Source organism: Xenopus tropicalis, chromosome 4 (assembly GCF_000004195.4).
Source record: "Xenopus tropicalis strain Nigerian chromosome 4, UCB_Xtro_10.0, whole genome shotgun sequence".
Taxonomy (NCBI): domain Eukaryota; kingdom Metazoa; phylum Chordata; class Amphibia; order Anura; family Pipidae; genus Xenopus; species Xenopus tropicalis.
Window position 1 is genome coordinate 111,650,603 of NC_030680.2, and position 23,210 is coordinate 111,673,812.

Below are 23,210 nucleotides of genomic sequence, written 5' to 3' on the forward strand. Positions count from 1 at the left end.
ACAGTGCAGTCAGGAGGAGGTGGAACTTGCCAATTCTCAGGGTCTCATTGGCACTAGTTATCCTGGGAAATGTAGTAGCAACCAAACTGAAAATGTAGCTTGTCTGGTTATTCGAGGCCTAGTTCAACCCACTGTACTTCAAACTGAAAATAAATATTTCATTGTTCCTGCAGAAAAAAAGAATAGAAAGGGATAGAACCCCAAAAATAACATTTTTCTTAATGAAGGAAATTGTAACACTAAGAAACTTTCCAATTTATATTCATTACAGTGGTTTTAGAGTTTCTGTTCTCTGCCTGTTTCTGACTATTGAAACAATGCATCAGAAGCCAGCTGATTAGCAGACCTGTCCTGACTATGGTAGAACTGACTTCCGCTGCATTGTTTCAAGAAACATAACCAGTAGTGCAGAAAGGGAGAGAAAACAATGCTTTTAGTTGACATTACACTAAGAATAACTTTAAAGTATTAAAACATGTTAATGTATATATACACGTGTGTATGTATGTGTGTGTGTGTGTGTGTGTATATATATATATATATTTACAAATATACATGCAGACATATATATATATATTTAAAGTATTAAAAATGTTAGTATATGTATTTATGTATATATATATATATATATATATATATAGAATTAATTAAGAAATGCTGCTTAGAGTTTTACTTTCTTTTGTTGTGCAAAATTGTGGGTTTCATCCTCTAAAAAGCGCAACAGAAGTTTAACAATTATGTCTGTTTGCTGTTATAATAGCACTGCCTGATGCCCCCAGAGATCCACAAATAAGAGAGAAAATATTTATATTTATAACACACACTGACCTACAAGTAGACACACAAAGTAGCACTGTATGTGTGGATGAGTCTGTGTAGCGCACATTGGTGCTACTCACTGTTGGATGAACTGGCACGGATGTTGGAAAAATACAAGCTGTAGTTTATCATTCTCCAAAATAATATATTTTTAGTCATTTTTACTCATTTTCAGTTGGGGATGATTTTTAACTCTTTAAGTGACAGTGGAAATATGTAGTTAAAAGGCCAGATCTTGATTTTATTTCAGTTTCTCAAATTTCTGCAGATTCTTTTCCTACCACAAAAGGCAAATAATAATTCTTCACTTATATCTATTTATAACAGACATCTTTACTACATTTTTATTGTTTTTAAAGTACAAGAAACAGTAAAATACAGTAGCAATAAAAGCAAGCTATATCCAGCCGCAGTCTTCCTGCTAACCCTGTGCTTATCTGTAAGCTGTAAACTTCCATTGAGAGTCCCCTTTTAAATAAATGTTATACATTTTGAAAGAGAATATTCATTTTCCTTGGAAAATGTAATAAACATCATTATCACAAAAAAAGAGTGGTGGAATAAAATAGAGCAAGAGTTTGCAAATGTTTTTGTGCTTCATTTGCTTTTTTTGCTATGTATGAAAAAAACAAATAATGTGAAACAAAGCGACTGCGACAAACAGTTGTGTTTTTATTCTCATTGCCTCTGTTTTGGGAGGAATCCTACATACGTCTCTACTATTTTAATTATGCAGCTTCAGGTTGCTAATATTTAGCCTGTGAATTTGCATAGCAAATATTTTCTAAGGTGCAATAAAGTGGCAATTTTTTCCTAGAAAGAGCAACTTTGCTTTTGTTATAATTTCAGCAATATAAAGAACAATATAAATAACACTGTAACAGTGACTGCAAATAGGCAGCATTCCCTGACATGCCGCAAACAATCAGACAAGGAGGCCACTCATATGTGGGTGTCTAGTTCTGGGAGGAGTGGCTCCAGTATTTGTGGGTCACTGATCCAGTACATGCTACAGATCAGGTAATGGGTTGGTCTGGATTTAAAGATTTATACAGAAACAGATTTTTGTAAAGTCTGGACTGATTAAATATGAATTATACAAAAATGTATCTGTGTGTGGCTAGTTTATGGAAAACCCAAACACATAAGAGTTCTTACATTTAACATGTTACAGAATTGTTACTAAATAAGTCATATATCATTTCAGCTTACAAACACCAGTTCTTCTTTTCTTGCCTTTTTATCTTCATGCTTAAAGTTAGGACAAAGTTAGGGCACTTTCTGTTCTCTACACAGAAATCACTTAGGGGCAGATTTATCAAAATGTGAGATCAGCATTCACCACAGAAAAACTCACCCAGTTTCTATTCATTCCTATGGGATTTTACAAGTGTGTTTATCAATGTTAAACCTCTAAATTTCACCCACTGATATACACTTCAAAAAATTCCATAGGAATGAATAGAAAGTGGGCAATTTTTTTTTAAAATATCCAAATTGAAAAAGCACAAATGAATTTAATTTCAGAAAGAACATGATAACCAAATTTTTTTTGTTTTTATGTTTTTCCATGGACTTTCATACAACCCCCCCCCCCCCTGAAAACCTCTAAAAAGCACAAATTAAATAGACTGTTAAAATGTGCCTAGGACAGCTCCCATTGACTTCCACATGACCTGGAGAGCTTTTAGAAGTTTTGTATTAGTGTTTTCTGGGGTTTTTCCACTTAATAACAAAAAAATTTAGAGCAAAAAACACACAAAAACAACACAAAATAATGATGTCATTGGCAGCGCATTGGAGGAATAATATATGATATTCCACATATTTATATCTCTTTTATTGTATTTATTGGTGTACAAAGCCTATTACATGATACTGATGGTAAGGAAAAAGTTCCTTTTATACTGTGTAATATTCACAGCTATACATCTAAATAAATCCTACATTATTAAACCCATAGCTATATTACATTGCATGTTTTGATTTTTAGCTGGGAGCCAATGTTTTTTTTGCACTGCATAGCATCCCTAATGGCACATACAACTCTGAATGTAGTGAGTGGCGCACTGTATGTGATCCCAGAGTAAGCTTGTGTACTGTCAATATTACAAGTTATATGCCAATCTCCCTGCATTCTAAAGTAGTCTGTGCCTTAATGAAATTGGGATTGTGGCCTGGGCCAGTAATGACTTCTAACCAGGTCTTTTTTTTAATTTTTCAGACTAAATTAGGAAAGTAAATGCTGACTGCTGTCTAGACCTGGGTAAACTTTTGCCAGTTGCTGTATATACTCATTAGCTGCATTTGAATGCACATTCTGCACTTACAAACATTGTTTTTCTCTACAGCTCCACACTGACAGTGGCATAGGGGAAGTAGACCGATAGAATCTTAATGTGAAATTATGTTTTGCTTCAAAGGGTGCAAGTAAATTAGAGTCAGTTGATACTACAGTATATTCCTTTTCTATTTAGGGATTCTTCAAGAGGACGGTTCAGAACAACAAGAGGTATACTTGCATTGAAAATCAGAGCTGCCAGATTGATAAAACCCAGAGGAAGAGATGTCCATACTGCAGGTTTCAGAAATGTTTGAGTGTGGGCATGAAGCTGGAAGGTAAGGCTTTTCCTGGCATTGTAGAAATTGGCATCTGTATCTTATTACACAGAGAGTTCATGCTGAACAATAGAAAATAAATCGGAGGTACAGAAGTTCTATTAACCTCTATGCTACCAGCAGTACAGCCATTCGCAGTTTTTTTTTTTACAAAATGTAAATATGAACAATACATTTATTATGGATGTCACAGTCTTTTTTTGTAGCTTCTTAAAATAACAATATTTCTTAGATTTTTAGATGTGAAAAGAATGTCACATGGAAAGCATGAAAAGAAAAATAAACGTGGGAGGTGGAGAAATGTGAGCGTGCGCTGGGTTTCTTTTTAGAGCTTTTCTGTACTATTTTTTTTCTGTGCCTAGGAATTTCAGATATTGGCACTGCAAAAGAACAAGTCCTCTCCTTTGTCATATCCAGTGCTGAGGCTGCAGGCTGTGCTGTTATTCTATATAGTCCTGAATCTCGCTCTGTATTAACGGTTTCTGTGTAATTTGTTCCAGCTCCATCTAATCTTTCCTCTGTTACTAGAGTTTCAGTTTGTCAGTGTAAGATTCCATATGTCCCTGTAACTCTTTCTATTGCCCACGACGAGCACCATTGCCTGTGCCTCATATATTGCTCTATACCGTGATATAACCCACCTCTGTGTCCTCCTGTATGACCATCTTCAGCTCACTCCTTACTAAATTATCTTTATAATAAATGGCTATATACAGTAATCTCAATAACTATGCTCTCCAGGTCCAGATTTTACTATTACAATACATTTATCATGGGGTAGATGATCTCTGAATAAACATTATTGTATACTACACTTTGTGCATATTTATTTGCTGGCTTGGTGTATTTTTAGCTAGTCAATAAATGTGAATTGACAAAAAGCCAAGAGTAATACAGGCTAAGGTTATCTAAGGCCCTAAGATCCATAAAACCAGTATCTAGGAGAAATTCTAGTGATGAGCAAATTTTTGGTGTTTCGTAAATTTTCCGACAAAGAGAAATGGGACAGATTCGTTAATCACTAATCCCTTCCATTACTCACATGTTTATTAAAGGTGTAGTTAACTTTCAGTTATAAAATATCCTATTTTAGCAACATTTTATTAATAATTTTAGAATTATGTGCAGTCCTCTTTGCCTCTTTCAAATGGGGGTCACTTACTCCAGCAGCAGTGTTCCTTTTTGCACCTACAGATATTCCAGTGTCTCACTGAAGCCATTGCCTAGTTTCTAGGGTAAATTGCATCCTAGCAACCACGTAGCTGCTGAAATTCCAAACTGCTAAACACGCTCCTAAACAAAAAGCTAAATAATTTACAAAAAATGTAAAATAAAGACCACTTGCAAACTGTCTCAGAATATCACAGTCTGTATCATACAAAAGTCTACATCATACAGATAAACAACCTGTTTAAGGATATGTGTTGAATAGATAAAATTTTTTATTTCTGCAGCAAAACAACTCCCCCCACCCCTTGCCCCGTATGATCTTTCAGCCCCCTCTCCTACAGTACACAATATTCTCACTTTTTTACTGTAAAGGACTTACAGCTATTTTAGAGCAAATGTCCTCTATAACTCATAAAGCCTAGAATGACACCGTGGTGTATTTTTTGCTAATAGTTCCATTAAGGTTAAATTGCAGCCTATAAATTACTGAGATTCATTAATTTTCTACCTCGATTTGTATCTGAGATCCCCATGCATTTTTAATGGTGTTGTAATCTCTCCTTTGCATAAGAGCCACTGGCCAAGGTGGGCTCAGTCAGTGTCACTCGCTATCCCATTAAACTTGCGCTGCAATGGAACTCACCGCTGTGACAAGCCCCATTAAAATCACCCCCCTGGCTGCAGCTGAACCACATTTATTTTTAATTATCATAAGATTCTTGTCTGACACTGTGGCAAAATAAAAAAAACTAGCTTTTTCTCTTTCATAAAATGCAGATCTGACACTTTTGTACAGTTAGGTAGAGTTTCTATGCATTATTTGGTGTGCTGATCGTTGGTTGTTCATTTTAAATAAGGCCACATTTGTTTGGCTGTGATCAGTATTCTAACTTCCATAAAGTATATGTAAAAACAACAGCATCACATTTTGTTCTTTTTAATTACAGGTAAGTAAGGGCTGATTCATTAAATGGCATTAAGTAGTACACATTTGCTAATGCATAATACTATGGGTAATTATTAATTAGAAAGCAAAATATACCTAGATAGGACAGGCTTTTTAAATGGATAAAGCCAGTACTCCCCATAATAGACAATACAGGTATGGGATCCCTTATCCAGAAACCTATTACCAGAAGTCTTCAAATTATGGGAAGGCCATCTTCCATTTTAATGAAATAATTCTAATTTTTAAAAATGATTTCCCTTTTCTCTGTAGTTATAAAACAAAAAATGGCCTTGTACTTAATCCTTACTACCTATTGGTGTCCAAACAAGCCTATTGGTTGTATGTAATGTTTAAATGATTTTTAGTAGACTTGTGGTATGGAGATCCAAATCCAGAAAACCCAAGTATTCTGAATAATAGATCCCATACTTGTATAAGATAATCCTTTAGAAAGTCATTCTTCAGTCTTCTGTTCTATTAACAATCCAGCAAGAAGAGCTGTAGGTTAAAAAATTGGTTCATAAAATATTTTTAAAAAAAATACAAAGACATTACTTTTTATAAATAGTTTTATCCCTTAAGGCTTTTGGTTCATTTTGACAGAAAACAGATGGAAAAGTGCTTTTACCTACATGTCACCTGTCCCCATTGAAATGTATGAAAGCCAATCTGCTCATGGAAGACCTGGTAGTGAAAAATGGAATACCCCTCTAAAACACTTGTTTTGGCATGACCCTGTGTCACCACCACTGAAAGCCAAATAATTAAGATTAAATAATTTTATGAAAACTAGCTTGCACAAGAACAGCTATGTACATAAAATACTATGCAGGTGTTAACAAGCATGATATTATGGGATGTTAGTGTCCTTATAAAATGAAAGTTTTAATGACCCAGATTTTCACCTTACCGGAATTTGCTTTTCTTCTTGTTCTCATGAGAGGCAAACATAGTAAAAAAAACTGTAAGGAAATGTTATATGCAACATATATACGAGCTAAGGTTGCCTTTTATTGTAGGGTAGGAAGATAAGCTTCTCTTTTGCCATTCATTTCCTTGTCAAAAGCAAGAATTTGTGGCATGTGGATCCACAGTGATAGATCTGACCTACCCTCATTGCCATTAGGAGCAAAACCAACCTTAGCAGATCAAGATTGCTAAAGTAGCTGCTACTTTAATTCCAGACTCTCTGTTTATTCTACAGCTGTGCGGGCAGATCGAATGCGTGGAGGGAGAAACAAATTTGGGCCAATGTACAAGAGGGACCGTGCATTAAAACAGCAGAAAAAGGCTTTAATTCGTGCCAATGGACTGAAACTAGAGGCTATGGGTCAAGTAATCCAGTCTATTCCCACTGATCTGACCATTTCTTCGGCCATACAGAACATTCACTCAGCATCCAAGGGACTACCTCTAAACCACGCTGCCCTGCCCCCATCAGACTATGATCGAAGCCCCTTTGTAACTTCCCCCATCAGTATGGCTATGCCGCCTCATGGCAGCCTGCAGGGTTACCAAGCTTATGGTCACTTTCCAAGCCGTGCTATTAAATCAGAATATCCAGACCCTTACACAAGTTCACCAGAATCCATAATGGGATACTCATACATGGACAGCTACCAGTCCAGTTCTCCCTCCAATATTCCTCACCTTATTGTTGAACTCTTGAAATGTGAGCCAGATGAACCTCAAGTACAGGGGAAGATCATGGCATATTTACAGCAGGAGCAGGCCAACAGGAGCAAACACGATAAACTCAATACCTTTGGACTCATGTGCAAAATGGCAGACCAGACACTATTTTCCATTGTTGAGTGGGCAAGGAGCAGCATTTTTTTCAGAGAGCTTAAGGTAAGGCAACAGGTCCTTTGATTTTGCAGAGTGCTTTTCTCTTGTCTTATGTTTTAGTGGTCACATAACTATGTAACTGCTTTTCACAGGAAAAAGTTCTAGGGTAAACCCACAAAGTTTCATGCAAAATTGTATGGGTAAAAAAAAGTTTACTCATCCCTACTAAGCAGTAATGATTCAATCACGACTCAATCTTAAGGAATATATATATACTTATTTGTATGGGCTGTTGAGGGCCCACTTAGACTGCACAGGCTTTATGGATATATGTTGAGGTGCTGGGTTATAATATAACTTTTTACTATTATGCCTATTTCATGACTCACCGATGCGAGTGGTAAATGCGTTCAGATTCAAAAGTACCAAATACATACATTTTATAAATATTATAAAGTAGGCCAAATTGGTTTCAGGTTTACTGTGATGTATTAGAATTTAAAATAAGTAAGTAATAAGTAATAATCTCAATAAGTAATTCTCTCAGGGTGCTGTATAAACGCTGTACACATATGTTTATTTATATGAGTTCAATCTGCCAAATTATTTAATGTTACTACAAACAAGATCTTATCCAGAGAGTTCAGTGAAACTGCAGACTCCTATGGTGAATTGTCATGAAATATGGCTAAATTCTTGCTTAGAATTTCAGAGCAATTGCTTCATGATGCATTTACCTCTCAGATCTGGGTGATCCATTATTATACTCAGCAAGACAATGTACTCATAATCTGTATTGTTTTAGACTGAGAGCTGATAGGTAGAATACCCCTTTAAGGACAGGCACACAGGGAGTTGATGGCTTCCACATGCTGGCACTTCAGGTACCATTGCCCATTGTATAGAGTGGGAACCTGAACCTTAGATGGGGGGGGGGGGGTTGAATGATTTTTATTTCTATTTTGCCTTGCCAGAATATACACTGAATTTGTGGCTTTTTATTTGTATCAATTATGGACTGTTCCAAGATGAACTAACATTTTAATTGCCAGTGATGCTCATCAGGTTACCCAGGAATATGTATAGCTTGTATATTAGGAAAACAAATAGCATTGAATTCAAATTTGAATGAAATCTGAATTTAAGTATATTTGTTTGGATATTTTTAGGAAACCCTTAGCTTTCCATGGTGGGAACATCAGGACTTTTGCTATTTTAAATTTATTTGGAACCTGAATGTCTCATTTTTTTTGCTTAAACTTGTAAAATAACCCAAATATCTTAATAGGTTATTCTTCAACACCTAATTCAGAAACTCACTGGAGTTACTGAAAATACACAAGACTGACCTGTAGGGTCACTATTTTCCACAGCAGCGCTAAAAGGATGTTTAATTATTTAGACTAACAAGTCACATATAATTAGGCAGCTTGAAGTGTCTTTGCCTTTTTTTTTTAGTTATAAAAGCAGGAAACGTCTCTAACTGGCTTGATGAAAGGAACATTCAGGTCTGCTCTTTCAATTACTGATCGCATGCAGCAGGCACAGCAGTGAGTCCATTATACCCACAACTGAACTGTACAACTTCCCTACCACTTGTTAAAAACAGCAGTCATTTCCCAGCTACTTGTTTCATATGGCGAAGGCGAGATCTGTTTCATGGAACGTTTGACTTAAAGGGAGAAAATGCAGTTAATTGCCTTTGGAAAACTCATCTTTCTCCACAGCTCCCTTGTCCTGAATGTAGTTTCCTGACATATTGTATTTGTATTAAGTACCGACTTTATATATATATATATATACATATATATTTTTTTTTTTCTGGACATGAATAAACTTAGAAACTAAGAACTACATCTCCCAGCATGCTTCTGGGAGTTGACATTTAACAACAACAACCAGGGAGTTAGCATGGTGCAACCTGTACTCTACATGGATATTCCGGTCAACTAAGTTTTTATAGTTTGCTTTGACCCCTGAACTATGTCTGCACCGAAATAAATCTTCGAAGAGAAGAGTGTGGATTTGCCTATCAGTGATTATAAACAAAGGAAATATAAATGAATAAAGTGTACTGGCCCCCCATCCTATTTTATATTTAGCACTTCCAGTAATATGAGCCAAGTAGGAACAAAAGGAGTGTTAAATATAGAAGTGGGATCACTGATAGCTTGAATATTCCTCAGCTAGTATTCCCATATTACAGGGGACATTCAGAGGAACAATTACACTGAATGGTTATTTATAATGAGTTGTGCACGCCACCCTCCTCATAAACTAAAATGTTCTACACAACTTAGGAGCAGATTTAAAGAGCCAATGACATGCAAAAACAAAAAAGGGCTTTATGTGATTAAAGGGACATTGAACTATAATGGAAATATATTTAATACAATGGAAATATATTTAATATAATGGATATATATATATATAAGATAGAATCCTCATTTTTTTCCTAGAGAACAGTGGTGTTTTAGTCTTCTAAACGTTTAGGACTCCCTGCCTCTCTTCATGTAAGCTTACCTCACATATATGTCTCAGGCCGATAGACTGACAAGACAAGGGTCATTTTCTGTCTCCCCATGATAGCATTGTTTCTTGGCAGAGCATCTAGAGTATCTCAGAATGGAATAAAATGATGTTATATAGTGAACCAAGTGAAATGTTTTAGGGGGAGGCCTGCAGGCTAGATTTAGCCCCATAAAGACTCAAGACTGTTTTGTATGACATCATCATTTTATTATTACTTTCCTTTCAAACATGTGAAATGATAAATAATAGGCACACTATTTTACTCTAAGATGCTGTTTCAACACAGTCCCTAATATCACAACCAAATAGCCACCGATTTAATGCATGGTTCCAGATTAGCAATGATGCCATCATTTTGTTGGCTGCTGAATTTCCTATTGGGGAGAATTACACTTACTGGTAATACTTTGCATTTATGACAAAAGCCGACAGAATGCTGATTGGTTAAGTCTGGGAAGTGTAGGAAAGGATATGCATTCAAGGGCTTGTGGGCTTGTGTTCATAATAGTTCATTTATTATGCACAGCTTAACTTTGATACTAAATGCCAGTGCTGCTACTCTCTATTACTGTAAGGAGCATTGCAGTAGGGGAAGCATTCCTACACCCTTGAGTGCCTTGTCACTATTTATATTAATAACTACTAATATGTTATATCTTACCAAAATTACCATGTCTACCTCCCTGGGGTGGAAGATAGATGTCACTTTCTGTTGCACCCAAGAGAACTTCCCATTGGAATTCTTACCACATATGTTGTAGCATATTTTTACCAGACATTGGCAATATACACTAAAAAATTATATTAATCATAAAAGGGCATTTCAGGGGTGCACTGTAACATAAAGGTAAAGATTCCCAAATTTTCCTAGAAGCAGAACCTTTAAACCATGTGCAGAACATGTAACGGCACATTTGGGAAGTCATTTTTCTTACAACCTGGTCAGGAACCTTTGATCTTCTGGAGCAAAAAACAAATCACAGGGAAGGGGGTTGCGCTGAAATTACTCCCACCACTTCCTGGCAGGATGTCTTCATATGTATGCAATACAATTATCAAATCTTATCTGCAGAATTTTACAAATGGAGTACTGCAGAATTATACAAATACCCTCCCCTGTAAAAACACAATGCATATATGTGACCATGACTGTCTGTTTGGCACCAGCAGTGTAAGGGTTACTTTCAGAAACTATTTTCTTATTAGCAGACGAGTCTGCCAGCAACTCTGGATACACAGCTATTGTTACAGCAATTCCTGGCATAAACCTGAGATGATTTATTTTTTTTTCAGTCTAATGATTCAAGGAAGCTTTGTGGTATTCATATCAACATGCCGATCTTATCAGGCATAGGAACTCAAATAAAACAGTGATGCTGCTCTCCGGCGCAGTCCGATTTCTATACATCAGACTCTTGTCCCTCAGCTGGGCCCTTACTGTAGATGGGAGGAAGTGTTCTAACAAATCTGCTCTCAAACACAACAGTGGTTCCTAAACCTTTTTACATTGGTGGAACTTGGGGGTACAGATGCTACAAGAACTGTCACTGGTAAATACCAGACAGTGTATCCTTATGTCTATGACGCGTGCATTTAACAAGCATGGGCCTCTTGAGGAGAAACACTGTGGTCAAAATATTCTTTTATTGTCTGCAGCCACTTTTCATCTACATAAATTAAAACCACACTGTTTGTGGCTGACTTTGGCATTGACTGTCAGGGACCACATCATTTCCAACCTGGTAGCACCAGACTTTGCTATGTGAATGTGAAGTGCATGCAAGCAAAATTTTCTTTTTATTATGATTATTATTTATATGCCACCATCATCTCCCATAATGTTCAAAACACCCAAAGTGCCTTAAGCCTTATTATACATGCTGAATGTGATGCTTGGCTCATATAGAATGCCACTGCCAAGACAGCTTTTACCAAGCTGCTTGTGTGAGCCATCACTTTTTTCATAGTATACCTGGCCAGGGTACAATGCAGCCCTATACAACTAAAGACAGCATGTTGGCTCATATAACCTGGAATAATGATGCAGTACAGGGCTGTCCCACACCTTCTGATGGGTTTTATATGCATTATTATATGATACCACTGTGTCAGTATAATCTGGGCACACATTAGTATAAGGGCCCCCTGCACAGACATTGTTGTACAGCACTGGGCTAGGGCATTTAATATGCAAACTTAGATTTAGATTTGCTTTAGAAGGCTAAGGGGCAGATTTACCAATCCACGAATCCGAATCCCAAATGGAAAATAAATCGGATTGGAAACGAACATTTTGCTACTTTTTCGTATTTTTCGCGAATTGTTGCGACTTTTTCGTAGCCGTTACGACTTTTGCGAATTGTCGCGACTCTTTCATAGCCGTTACAACTTTCGCGAATTGTCGTGACTTTTTTGTATTGAGCGCTTTCGTACTCAGCGCGATAGTACGATTTTTTCACGATGGCTACGAAAAAGTCGCAACAATTTGCGAAAGTCGTAATGGCTACGAAAAAGTCGCGACAATTCGCGAAAAAGTCACGACGGCGACGAAAAAAATCACAAAATACCGATCATTACGAAAAAAACACATTCTGACGCTTTCGGTCCATTCGTGGATTAGTAAATCTGCCCCTTAGTCTTACAAATTAATTTGATTACCGATATGGTTGTTTTGCCTCCAATAAGGAATACTTATAGCATAGCTGGGGTCAAGAACAAGGTACTGTTTTATTATTAAAGAGGAAAGGGTAATAGTATTTAAAATTTTAAATGATTTGATTAAAATTGAGTCTGTGGGAGATGGCCTTCCCATAATTCTGAGCTTCCTGGATAACGGGTTTCCGGATAAGGAACCCTGTACCTGTATATTCAAAATATATAGAGGTTATGTAAATTATCAACTGCATATATCCTAAATTAGCTAGCCCATAGTAGTAAAATAAAATGTCTTTCTCTGTAAAACTGTATTGAGTTTCTGCTCCATGAATTTATAGTAGCACCTGAGTGCCAGCTGGTATCTCCTGTGCTGGGCAGCTACTCTTCTAATTCTTGATTATTTTTCAGTCTGGAAAATGTGTAGTATAAAGCTTTGTATAATATCTGTTGATCCTTCATGCTGCCTTTACTCATTAGAGGTCTGCCCTGTGCATAGTCACAGCTTCAGAAGCTTAGACCTGTCACAGGCCTCTATGCTTCATTGCCTTTGAATTATCTCAGAGCCCACCCCACGCTCTACATTCACTGATATCTCTGGTAGATGAGCAGAGAGTAAGAGGACAAGGGCAGGGTCGTCCTCTGAAGGACTAGGAGATACCAGGTGAAGTGTTAATGGACCTAGAGCATAACCATTCTCTTGATATATGGTGCCCAATCCTAAAGCAGGCACTGCTTTTCAAAGATATATTATTTCATTTGAGCAGAGCCGTCCGAAAGTGGCTGCGCTTCTGTCCTGATAGATGATCCTGTGTCCGCAATCTGTTATGGAGTGTGAGTTTTTCTCTACTGCCCCTTCCTGCAACTCATAAAAATTGTGCTGAGCTCTCTAAGTTTCCACAAGCCTCCCTTTAACCCTTTGGGTCATTGGTGCACAGTTTTGTTTCTTTCCTTTCTACACATTATGACTCCAGGCTAGTCTCTATGTGTGCCTTACGCCATACAGCAACAGCACTGTTTTCAAGAGAGCTTGTGGTATTCCCAGAGATGCCAACTAATCCCATAGCCTTTGTGTAATAATAGTCCAGTCCTGGATTCGTTTAAAGCACATTAAATGGTAAACGTAAACTAAGGTCTCAAACAAAAGTCAATCTTTATTATTCTAATGAAATGGGGCCAGTTGACATCTCTAGTGTATAGTTTCTTGTTTGAACCAAACATCACTACTGTATATATTTGTGTTTAGAAATATTAATAAGAGCTGCCATACTACTAACCTCCTGGGACATTTTTAAATTGATGTCTAGAGGAGATGTGGCCCCTAGCAATTCAGAAAAGCTGGGGCTACAGACTGACGAAAATGTAAATACAATGTATGTAAACATGTTTTGCTTGCAACCCTCCAGCTGACATTTTACTGCAACCTCCACCACCTGCTGATGGGGCATTCTGGGAGTTGTAGTTTAACAAGTGCTAGAGGCTTTGAAGGTTGGCAAAACAAACAAAGAGTGGTAATCTGTGCTCAAAAAGGGAATTACAATTATATGTAAAATATAGTTATATTGGGGGGTGCTCACAAAACACTCCAGTCTGTGGGTGTGTAATGTAGCACTCAAAAAGAAAATATGTGTATTCCCCCCCCCCAAAAAAAAAACCAAATGAAGGTTATTCTTGCCCTAAATAAATGCATTTTTATCTTTATTTGTTTTTTTATGGTTGGGGAGGGAACCCACATGTTTGCTTTTTGAGCGGTTTGAAGGTTGGACCAATACTAAAAATATCAACTACTATTACAAAATGTTACGTTTTTCATACTTTGTAAGAGAATTTTGGTAGCTATCATTTGGCTAAGAGCACCAGAAATGAGAGTTCAGGAGTGGCCAAGCCTCCAGGTGCTTCCTGCCTTCTGTCACTATCCATGTAGAGAGGCCCTTAGCTTGAGTCAATGGTGGCAGCATATCAGGCATGTCTCACTAGCTGTTAGTGTTGCTTGACTACCTACTCAATGGGACACCAAAATAAATCTTAAACATAATCATGCAGTCATGTTTTTTCTGTTTTAGTAGGAAAATAAAATAAACATTCCAGTTCTGTATTATTGCCAAGTCCAAGGTGCATAAAACAAATAATAAATCAATAGATGGGAGGCCCATTCACCCACCCTATGTACAGCACACAGAAATAAAGGACCTGTCTGAATCTGTTGAAGGGAACAGCTGTCACTGAAGTGATTTACTGGCTAAATTATCAGTTAAAATAGCCATTTAGCAACACCTTTTTATTTGCTATAAACAATAAACACAGAAAATGTGAAGTTGATCAGGTCTCAGGTATTTATATACAAATACCAAGCTGAGTTACTGTATGTCCCTGTGCCTTTCCTGGGTGTTTCTCTAGCGATATAGTTCTAAAGTCCAACACATACATTTTTTTCCTTTAACACTATGAATGCCATAGGGTACACATTATTCATGTCTCTAGGTTCTTACCTAGTTTTTTCAGAGCTTGAATGGTTACACCCAGGGGCTAGTTACAGTACTTAAGATGTTTTAACAGCTTCTTCAGTAAATACACTTCTCAGTAAGAATGCTGTAATGCTCATAGATTCAGAGACTTTACATAAAACATTTCTTGCCTTCGCAGTCTCACTGGATAAAGAAAAAAAACTTATGTCACCCTTTATGGTCCCAATAGCTTTCCTTCTAGTGAGTAAATAAGGCAGCAGAGGGTAAACCATTTTTGGGGAAAGGGTGGTGGTGAAAACGCGGAACATGTTTAATGTGGTCCATTGCAGTTTTATTGTTCTCTTCCTATGTAAGTTGGTCTGTGCCACTAACTCTGCTGGCAGTGGGTAATGGTAGTACCACAGGGGGGATGATGAACAGGTTGCCACCCTTGTCTTGGGTGCCAAAGCTTCTTGACAACTCTGGGCTGCACATAAATGAACAATCTCTATTCATTAAAGGGCACCACCCTCTTAAAGCAATCAAAGTGGCAACAGAAGAGTTGATGTTTATTGTCTTGGGTTGGTTAAGATGTACAGTTGATGTCCATCTTGAAGCTTGACACAGTTAAAATGAATCATTTACTGTATTTCTCACTGCACCAGCTTGGTGTAATTAGCTCTGTAAAAACACTCATTAGTGTCCTTTCACAGCTCTTAATAAGGATCCTTAATTAAATCCTGAATAAGCAGGGGGTCATCATGGTGTCAAGGGGCGGTAGCAATGGCTGACAGCAGGGGACTTTTGCACAATCCGTCCCTCTGCTGTAAATGAAAAGTATTTGAAATATATGCATGTGATTATTGTAAATCCTGCGTACACCTGACTGTATCATTGATAGAAACAAGCTCTGTCATTGGCTGATGCTTGCCTCACCTGTACCCTTCCTCCCATTAATATTATGTGCTGCAAACTGCAGCTGGTGTTGGACAGCATGATATTACATCAATAAATGGTTAAGCATGAATGGGATTTGTAGTCCCTTAGTTTAGGCTATACTTAAAATTGCAATTTTTGCAGGGGAAAATACATTATTTGGCATTTAGTAATTTTTTTAATCTTTCCCCAGACTTTTATTTGGCCTTTGCATTATCCCATTAGTGTCTCTCATTGCCATTGTAGGCTACAAGAGATGGGAAATCCAGACTCAAGTAGATATATGCACAGATGTCATATGGAATACTGAAATGAGTCTGCCTTTTTAACCCTTCTTTTGGGGTATTTAAAGACAGGCCTGGTTTGGCCATTAGGACTGTATTGCCTTCTTATCACAAAGCTTGAAAAGCAACCAGTGCTCTGTCTTTTGAGAGTGATGCCTTCGTTAACATCACTGTTGGGTAATTAAGGTACTATTGACTAGCTCATGAGTAGCATGTAATTATTTTACTCCAAGCATATTGACGAGGATAAGATTTTCTTTTTATCCAAACAACTTGATTTAAAAACTCAAGCACAGAGAAGAACAATACTAGCTACTACTGTCTTACTGTGGCCCATTATCATTTCCCTTGGGAGTGACAGTGAAGCAGGAGCATATTTGGGGTTATGTAATAAAAGGTACACACCTATACCCATACCTCCCAACATTTTGAAAATGGAAAGAGGGACAAAAAGAAATGGCGCGCGTAGCGTGGCGAAAATTGTTTGACCACGCCCATTTTTGCGGCCACACCCCTAAGTACCACTCCCATTTGACTAAATTTTGCAGCTTATTTAAAGTTTGAACACATTTATGGGGGTTTTGGGTTCTTGTTTTATGTGTTATTACAGCTTTGTTAAAAAAGCTGAAATTGCCCTTTAAGCTGCGAGTCTCAGTTCCCCAAGAGACCTGTTTAGCTTATTAGTTACAATTGTATCTCAGTGCAGGTGGGGCTTTTTACCTTTCTGGGTTCTCTGCCAAAAGGCCACTTATTTAATTAAATATGTGAAACAATGTTTCTAAGTGCAGGTGAAGCTCCTTAAGATTTCTGGGTTCTCTGCCAAAAGCTACTTTTTAATTAAATGTGAGAAACAATGTATCTAAGTGCAGCTGAAGCTTGTTAACTTTCCAGGCTCTCTACCAAAAGCTACTTTTTAATTAAATTTGTATCTTTTTTAGCATTCAGTGCAGAGATCAAAGGTAAATGAGGGACTTTTCAGTAAAAATCTGGGACTGCAGGTTGAGCTGTCAAAAGAGGGACTGTCCCGTGAAAATTGGGACAGTTGGGAGGAATGCTATATCTATAGCACAATACCTAAACCAATCAGCAGGTAGCATTGTAAATATTACAGATGGTATCTATGGGTTATTGCACCCGAGCAAATTTGGTGCCTTTTATTATGAATGGTCTAGTTACCTATAGCAACCAATTAGCACATAGCATTTACTGGTCACTTTTTTAAAAGTGTACATCTTATTAGTTTCTATCAGTTACTGCACGTGGGCAAACATAGTGTCCTTTATCATGCATAGGGTTTAGTAACATTTATATTACTCTTACCTGCATTTTATTTATACCTCTTTCATTAGCCTACATATAGCTGCTGCTAGGGTTGCCATCCAGCTAGTATTTTAACAGCCTAGCCAGTCAGACACCCGCCCCAACCACCCCCAATCCCCAACCCACCCCAATCCTACTTTTTCCTTCCCCAATATCCCCTCGATCCAGCCTCAAGCTGTCCTTCATGCCATAGCTCCACCCCTTATGTCACTCACTGTTTTGTTATGCCCCCATTTATATCAAGACCCACCCCACTTTTGTCACCACCCCACTGCCAGTCAGAATAAAAAAATTCAAAAGGTAACAACCCTAGCTGCTGCTGCTGCTTTACGTGATGTGTTACGAGAGACCTTTGCTTCTTATTAGATTTTTTGAGTTCTGGCCTCACTCCTAAGTCAGTGGGTTAAACACAGATTTTGTTACCTAAAAGCAAACAGGAACTGAATAGACAGGAGTGCAGCTCCCACGGGAGATCATTCCTGAGGTGAGATGTATGAGAACTTAGAATGCTCAGCTGCTTTGAGAAGACTGAACCTTTCCTGTTCACACCGCCGTAATCCTTAATTATCCCCCTAGAATAAATTAGAAAAGCTTTTCTTTTAACCTCTAGATGTGCTTGCCTTATATATATTACTAATAAATTAAACCAGCTCAGATGCTGACATGCTATGTCTGCAGTCAGGCTATGAACCAATTATGAGTGTCTCATCATCCAATCAATTATTCAGACAAATATTAGATACCGTGTCTCTGTATAAATAACAGTTTAGGGTTGCCTGGATGGGAAAAGCTACAAAAGCCTTATTTTGCATATTGCCGAATTGCTTCTCATTTGTGTGTAAGCCAAGGGCTGGTAACAGGCAAGCAGCATAACCTAAACAACTGTGCATTGGTCCATTTTGTCTAAATAAAAGGATTCATCTTTTAAGTTATTAACATAGAATTTAGCTACACAGTGTAACCAAGTCTTTATATTTTACTATGTAATAAAGTTTACAAACCCTATTTCCACTTTGCAGACAATATTTCCCAAAAGCCCATAATGCCCAATGTAGGAGCTCCATGTTCCATGTTCCAATACAGTAACAAAGGAAGCCTCCAGTATTAGTGAACACTATACATAAAGCTTTTATCACAGTGATGCCATTGTATAATGGCAATATAATGACATTAGGTCACTATTAGACTTGAATATTTGTATAAGGCAAAGATAGTCTGCAGGAAAGTTACCATCTCTGGCAACCACACTGACAAATCTCATGAACTAAACTGAAGTTATCTCCCTAAACACTTAATGTAACTATTGCTCCCAGCTATCAATATATAGTACCATAATTCAGTTTCCTGCTGTGGACCCCCATGTTTTGTGAAGTAAGAAGATTATTTACAATATATTGGCTGGGCACAGTTGTTACACCAATAGGAACATGTGGTTACTGTTAAACAGTAAAAAGATAAACGCGCACAGTGTGCGTTTACCTTAACCCCTAATATAACTGTGCTAGGTGCATGAATGTTTAGCAAATAGGTGCCATGGGGACAAAGTTCTACAGCTTCTTTCAGTTGCAGTATGAATCTGTGTCCCTTATGAATAAAGGGATAAACATTTACAACAGCAGGCATATATAAACAGTAGTGTGGGAGGCATGGAAACATGAGTCTGTGAAGGTTCTCATTCATCCAGGTCATGGTATACCTGTAGTAATAAGTCAAATCAACCAGACTTGCTGTGTTTTACTTGAAGACATTTCTCTAGTCATCTAACTTGCTTTCTGCAAAAAAAAATCATTTTTTAAATTGCGAAAGCCAATCGGATGACTAGCAAAACATGTTCAAGAAAAACACAGCAAGTCTACTTGATATGACTTATTACTACAGAGAGACTGTGGCAGCAGCACTCAGCAATGTACTGCACTGATGGGGGCAACTGTATATGTTTAGGAGGCAGTTTGGTTGTAGCCATTGTATTAGCTCAGGGAGAGGATAGACTACAGTATGGTGACACACTGGAAGGGCAGCTGTGTTACAACATAGGGCTATTGTGTGAAAAAACACTATTGCCCTCTGCAGTAAGGTATACCTTTACATCGATTAATCCTGGCCAGTCATACAATGTTGCATATATACAGTTTCTGTTTCTGTGTGTTCTGTCCCTATGTAACATATAAATAACAATATACAATCTAATTATTCCTAAGCAAAAACAATATTATTCATAATTGATAATCATAATATTATACAGTAATTAAAATGTGTCCTGTAGCAATGCCTGAGGATATTTAATGCAAACAGAAAAATCTATGTATGTCATAATTAGAAAAAAAAAATTACAATTTTAAGGCTTGGGAATGAGGCCAGTGGGGAGTAAGGGAGGTCACAGGTCACAGTGATAAAGTCCTCTTTTGCTGTTGCTGTGGAGGGCCAGATCAATTTCCTTGCTTTAGAGTATTGATTGCACATCCATTGGTATGGCTCATCCTGGATTGATTGGCATTTGTGTGATATGGGCTAGATGAATTTCTGACCCTGAACATCATAAAGGAGCTAGCTGGTGACAGGGTGTCCTGATCTATGTAGGGCCTCTTATTGGCGGTTCCTTTGATTCAGCTCATTGGGCATGAAATAAGAAGTAGGGAGTTATGGCAGAATTGTGATGGGTCAGAACACGGCCAGCAAATATCTAACGCTTCAAAAGGACAATCCCTCTAAGGTATCGGCAAAGATCAATAGTAAAAACAAAGTAGCAGTGTCATTTACCTCCTTAACTAGATGTAATTGTCATTAATGTTTATATTTAGTTTGTTTGAAAACACATATACACACACTTTCATTCCCTTTCTTGTAGGGAATGGATAAATACTCCAGTTTAATACTGATCTACTGTTCACCCTAGTCCCCCAGTCTGGCAGCTCACTGGCCTCTTCTTCCCGTAGTGTAAGCAGTGCAAGTCTTCCAGTTTTATAACACTGGACTTGTACCAACTATATTGCCAAAACCTACTATATCTTTATAAGACCACCAATGTAATATCCCATTCGCTCATTCCTAAAGATTATTCGTTTTTTGTTTTTTTTATAGGGCTCTTGTGTCCCTGCCCCAGTGGAACACACAGTGGAATAATGTGTTTTTACCAATCCAAATAACATCTGGATCATCACAACTTACACAACTTACAAGGTGACAGGAAGTAAGAGTACCACCTGTACCCTTACTTCCTGTCACCTTGTGCCCCTACTGCCATAACTTAAAAGCTCAACCACTTCTGCTCACTCCTGTACCTTGCTGTTATTCCCTCTTGGCACATATTGACTGTACACCTCTCTGTCTTCACTTGCCAAGTGTTATATCTTTATTACCAAATTAAATGTATAGTGCATTTCAGATACTTCAAAGCTATGCCCTTTACTGATCACCCCCCCCCCCCACACACACACACACACATATTATGCCCTTTTTAAATTTTAAATCTGTTTTTTTGTCATCAACGTTAGGGGGATCATTTGGATTATTATGACTTAATATCCTAGACTAAATGGCTGTGGAGTTCTAATATGTGTTAAGTGCCAGTGTCAATGCACATGACCTTAGAAACATCATTACAATGCAACTGCTGAATGCAAAAGTGTCTCTGGAATTCTATTTTAAACAATGTCAAGCATTGAAAGCTATGCAACTTATGTGGCATATTCACTTGGGCACTGCCTTTTGGAAAATCATTTGTGTAATTTGAAAGAAAGGATGTATACAATTATATATATATATATATACTGTATTTACTTGTATACAGCTTCAGGTCATTTCTATGGGGGGAATTCACAAAATGTAAATAAATTAAATTAATGTTGTTTGTGCGACTTATTCACAGACTAATTTTCTATCATTTTTCCACCTCTACTGATAAATTTCAAAAAATGTCATTACAAAGTGGGTGTGGCTATTACGTATGACCTTTTTAGGTATAAGTCATGCCCACAACATTTTTTTTTACATTTTTACTGACAAGTTTCTCCACCATAAAAAAAAAATGTTGGAAAAATGTTGAGTATAAATAAAAAATTTTGTCACGCAAACAACATTCTCACAAAAAAATAACAACAATTGTTTGCCATGTGACGGTCACTTTTAAAAATTTGATGGCATTACAACAAATCTATAAAATACCTTTTGTGATTTTGTCTTTCTTCCAACATTTTTGCAGTTTGGTGACAGACACTTTGAGAACTATGTACTTAATGACACTTTTGTGAATTCCCCCCTATGTGTACAAAAAAAGTTCAGAGCAGCTCATTATAACCAAGGACATGTCACTTAACCACCTCTGCCTTAAAATGATTTCATAAGTTCTACACCACACAGCAATGACTCAAAGTCCAAAATTCTTGGTATAGCATTGAACCATGCAAAGATAAAGACAATTTTGTATGTTTGGGCAGGACCCACTTCACCTATTGTATTGGTTATTGGTTGGTTTTCTATGGTAAATCTGTATGTTTATTGTATACCGATTTTATTGTACAGCGCTGCAGAATATATTGGCACTTTAAAAATACATGTTAGTGATAATAATATGTAATTGAAAAAGCTTTGATATAATTTTGTGTTGAAGTCATACATGGAGCAATGGTGTTGGGCAGTTTGGTGGATTTCACCCTTATTTCTCAAGCGTTGCATTATGGGTGGACCTTTAAGTTGGAATAAAGTTGTTTCATCCCTACAGTAAATCTGCTTTGCTGAAGCCTCCCGTTGGTTTGTATGTGAGTGATTGTACAGGGGTCCTGGCCAGTTCTATAGAAAAGAACAGCCCCTGGGGACCACCTCATTTGGGCCACTGGCTGAATGAACTACAGTTCAATCTGGCAAGCTACATATGTGACCAAATCATCTACTATACAGGCAGTCTACGGACCATTCAGTTAGCCAAACTATCCAAGCTAACATTATTCAATACAGTAAAAATTTAAGATTTCCTTTACCACTTCTTTTTAATAATATCTTGTATATTCTTCCTAACCTTATGTGAAGCTCACATGTCAGATTCCTTTTACTCCACCAGTCAATGCCACCCTTTCAGCAATGAATTTACAACCCTTTGTCTGGTATTAACTGACTACAAGACATAAATATGCCGCTGTTTCCGTCAGAAATGATAAATAATGCTCCAGAGTTGCTGAATGTTACATTTTTTCTTTGCCTTTTTATCCTGCTGTTTTTGACATTTTCTTGCACTTTTCTGCAGTGGGAACCTGTAATCATTAACGACGCTGCCCCTGTGATCACGCACTTTGCTAACAATACTGCTCCTGTGTGACTCTCATTTTTGGGCACAGAAATCTCATTGCTCTGCAAGTTAAGATAATTCTGCCTTCGTTGTATAATTAATGGGAAATTTGGAGTAGATTCTGGGCATATGGGGAGAGAAGCTCTTTTTCCCAGAGGATAAAACAGCTGGTTTAAAAGTACATTTCCTACATAGACTGTACATTTTCCCAGCCTAAAAGATTAAACAAACCCACCTGTAAAGAATTGCATTCTTCTAATCAGGCTTAATTACTACCTGCTCTGCTCTTAAACCTCAGTCCCCTGCTGCCTATTTACTTTTTCTGATATTCTGATATCATAAATATTATTAATATTATTTTTTTTTTTTATAAAGCATCAACATATTAGCTAGCTTTTGCCTAGGACAGGCATTAGAAA

The 23,210-nt window shown here is 37.3% G+C and overlaps 1 protein-coding gene across 2 annotated transcripts in view; it reads left to right on the forward strand.

Moving 5' to 3' along the window:
* nr5a2 (nuclear receptor subfamily 5 group A member 2) overlaps positions 1-23,210 on the forward strand; it is a 64,765-nt gene that overhangs the window by 24,741 nt on the left and 16,814 nt on the right. For both annotated transcript variants that reach the window (XM_012960978.3, NM_001011100.1), the window contains 2 exon segments: positions 3,297-3,438; positions 6,762-7,408. In XM_012960978.3, the coding sequence (XP_012816432.1) occupies positions 3,297-3,438; positions 6,762-7,408 (789 nt within the window).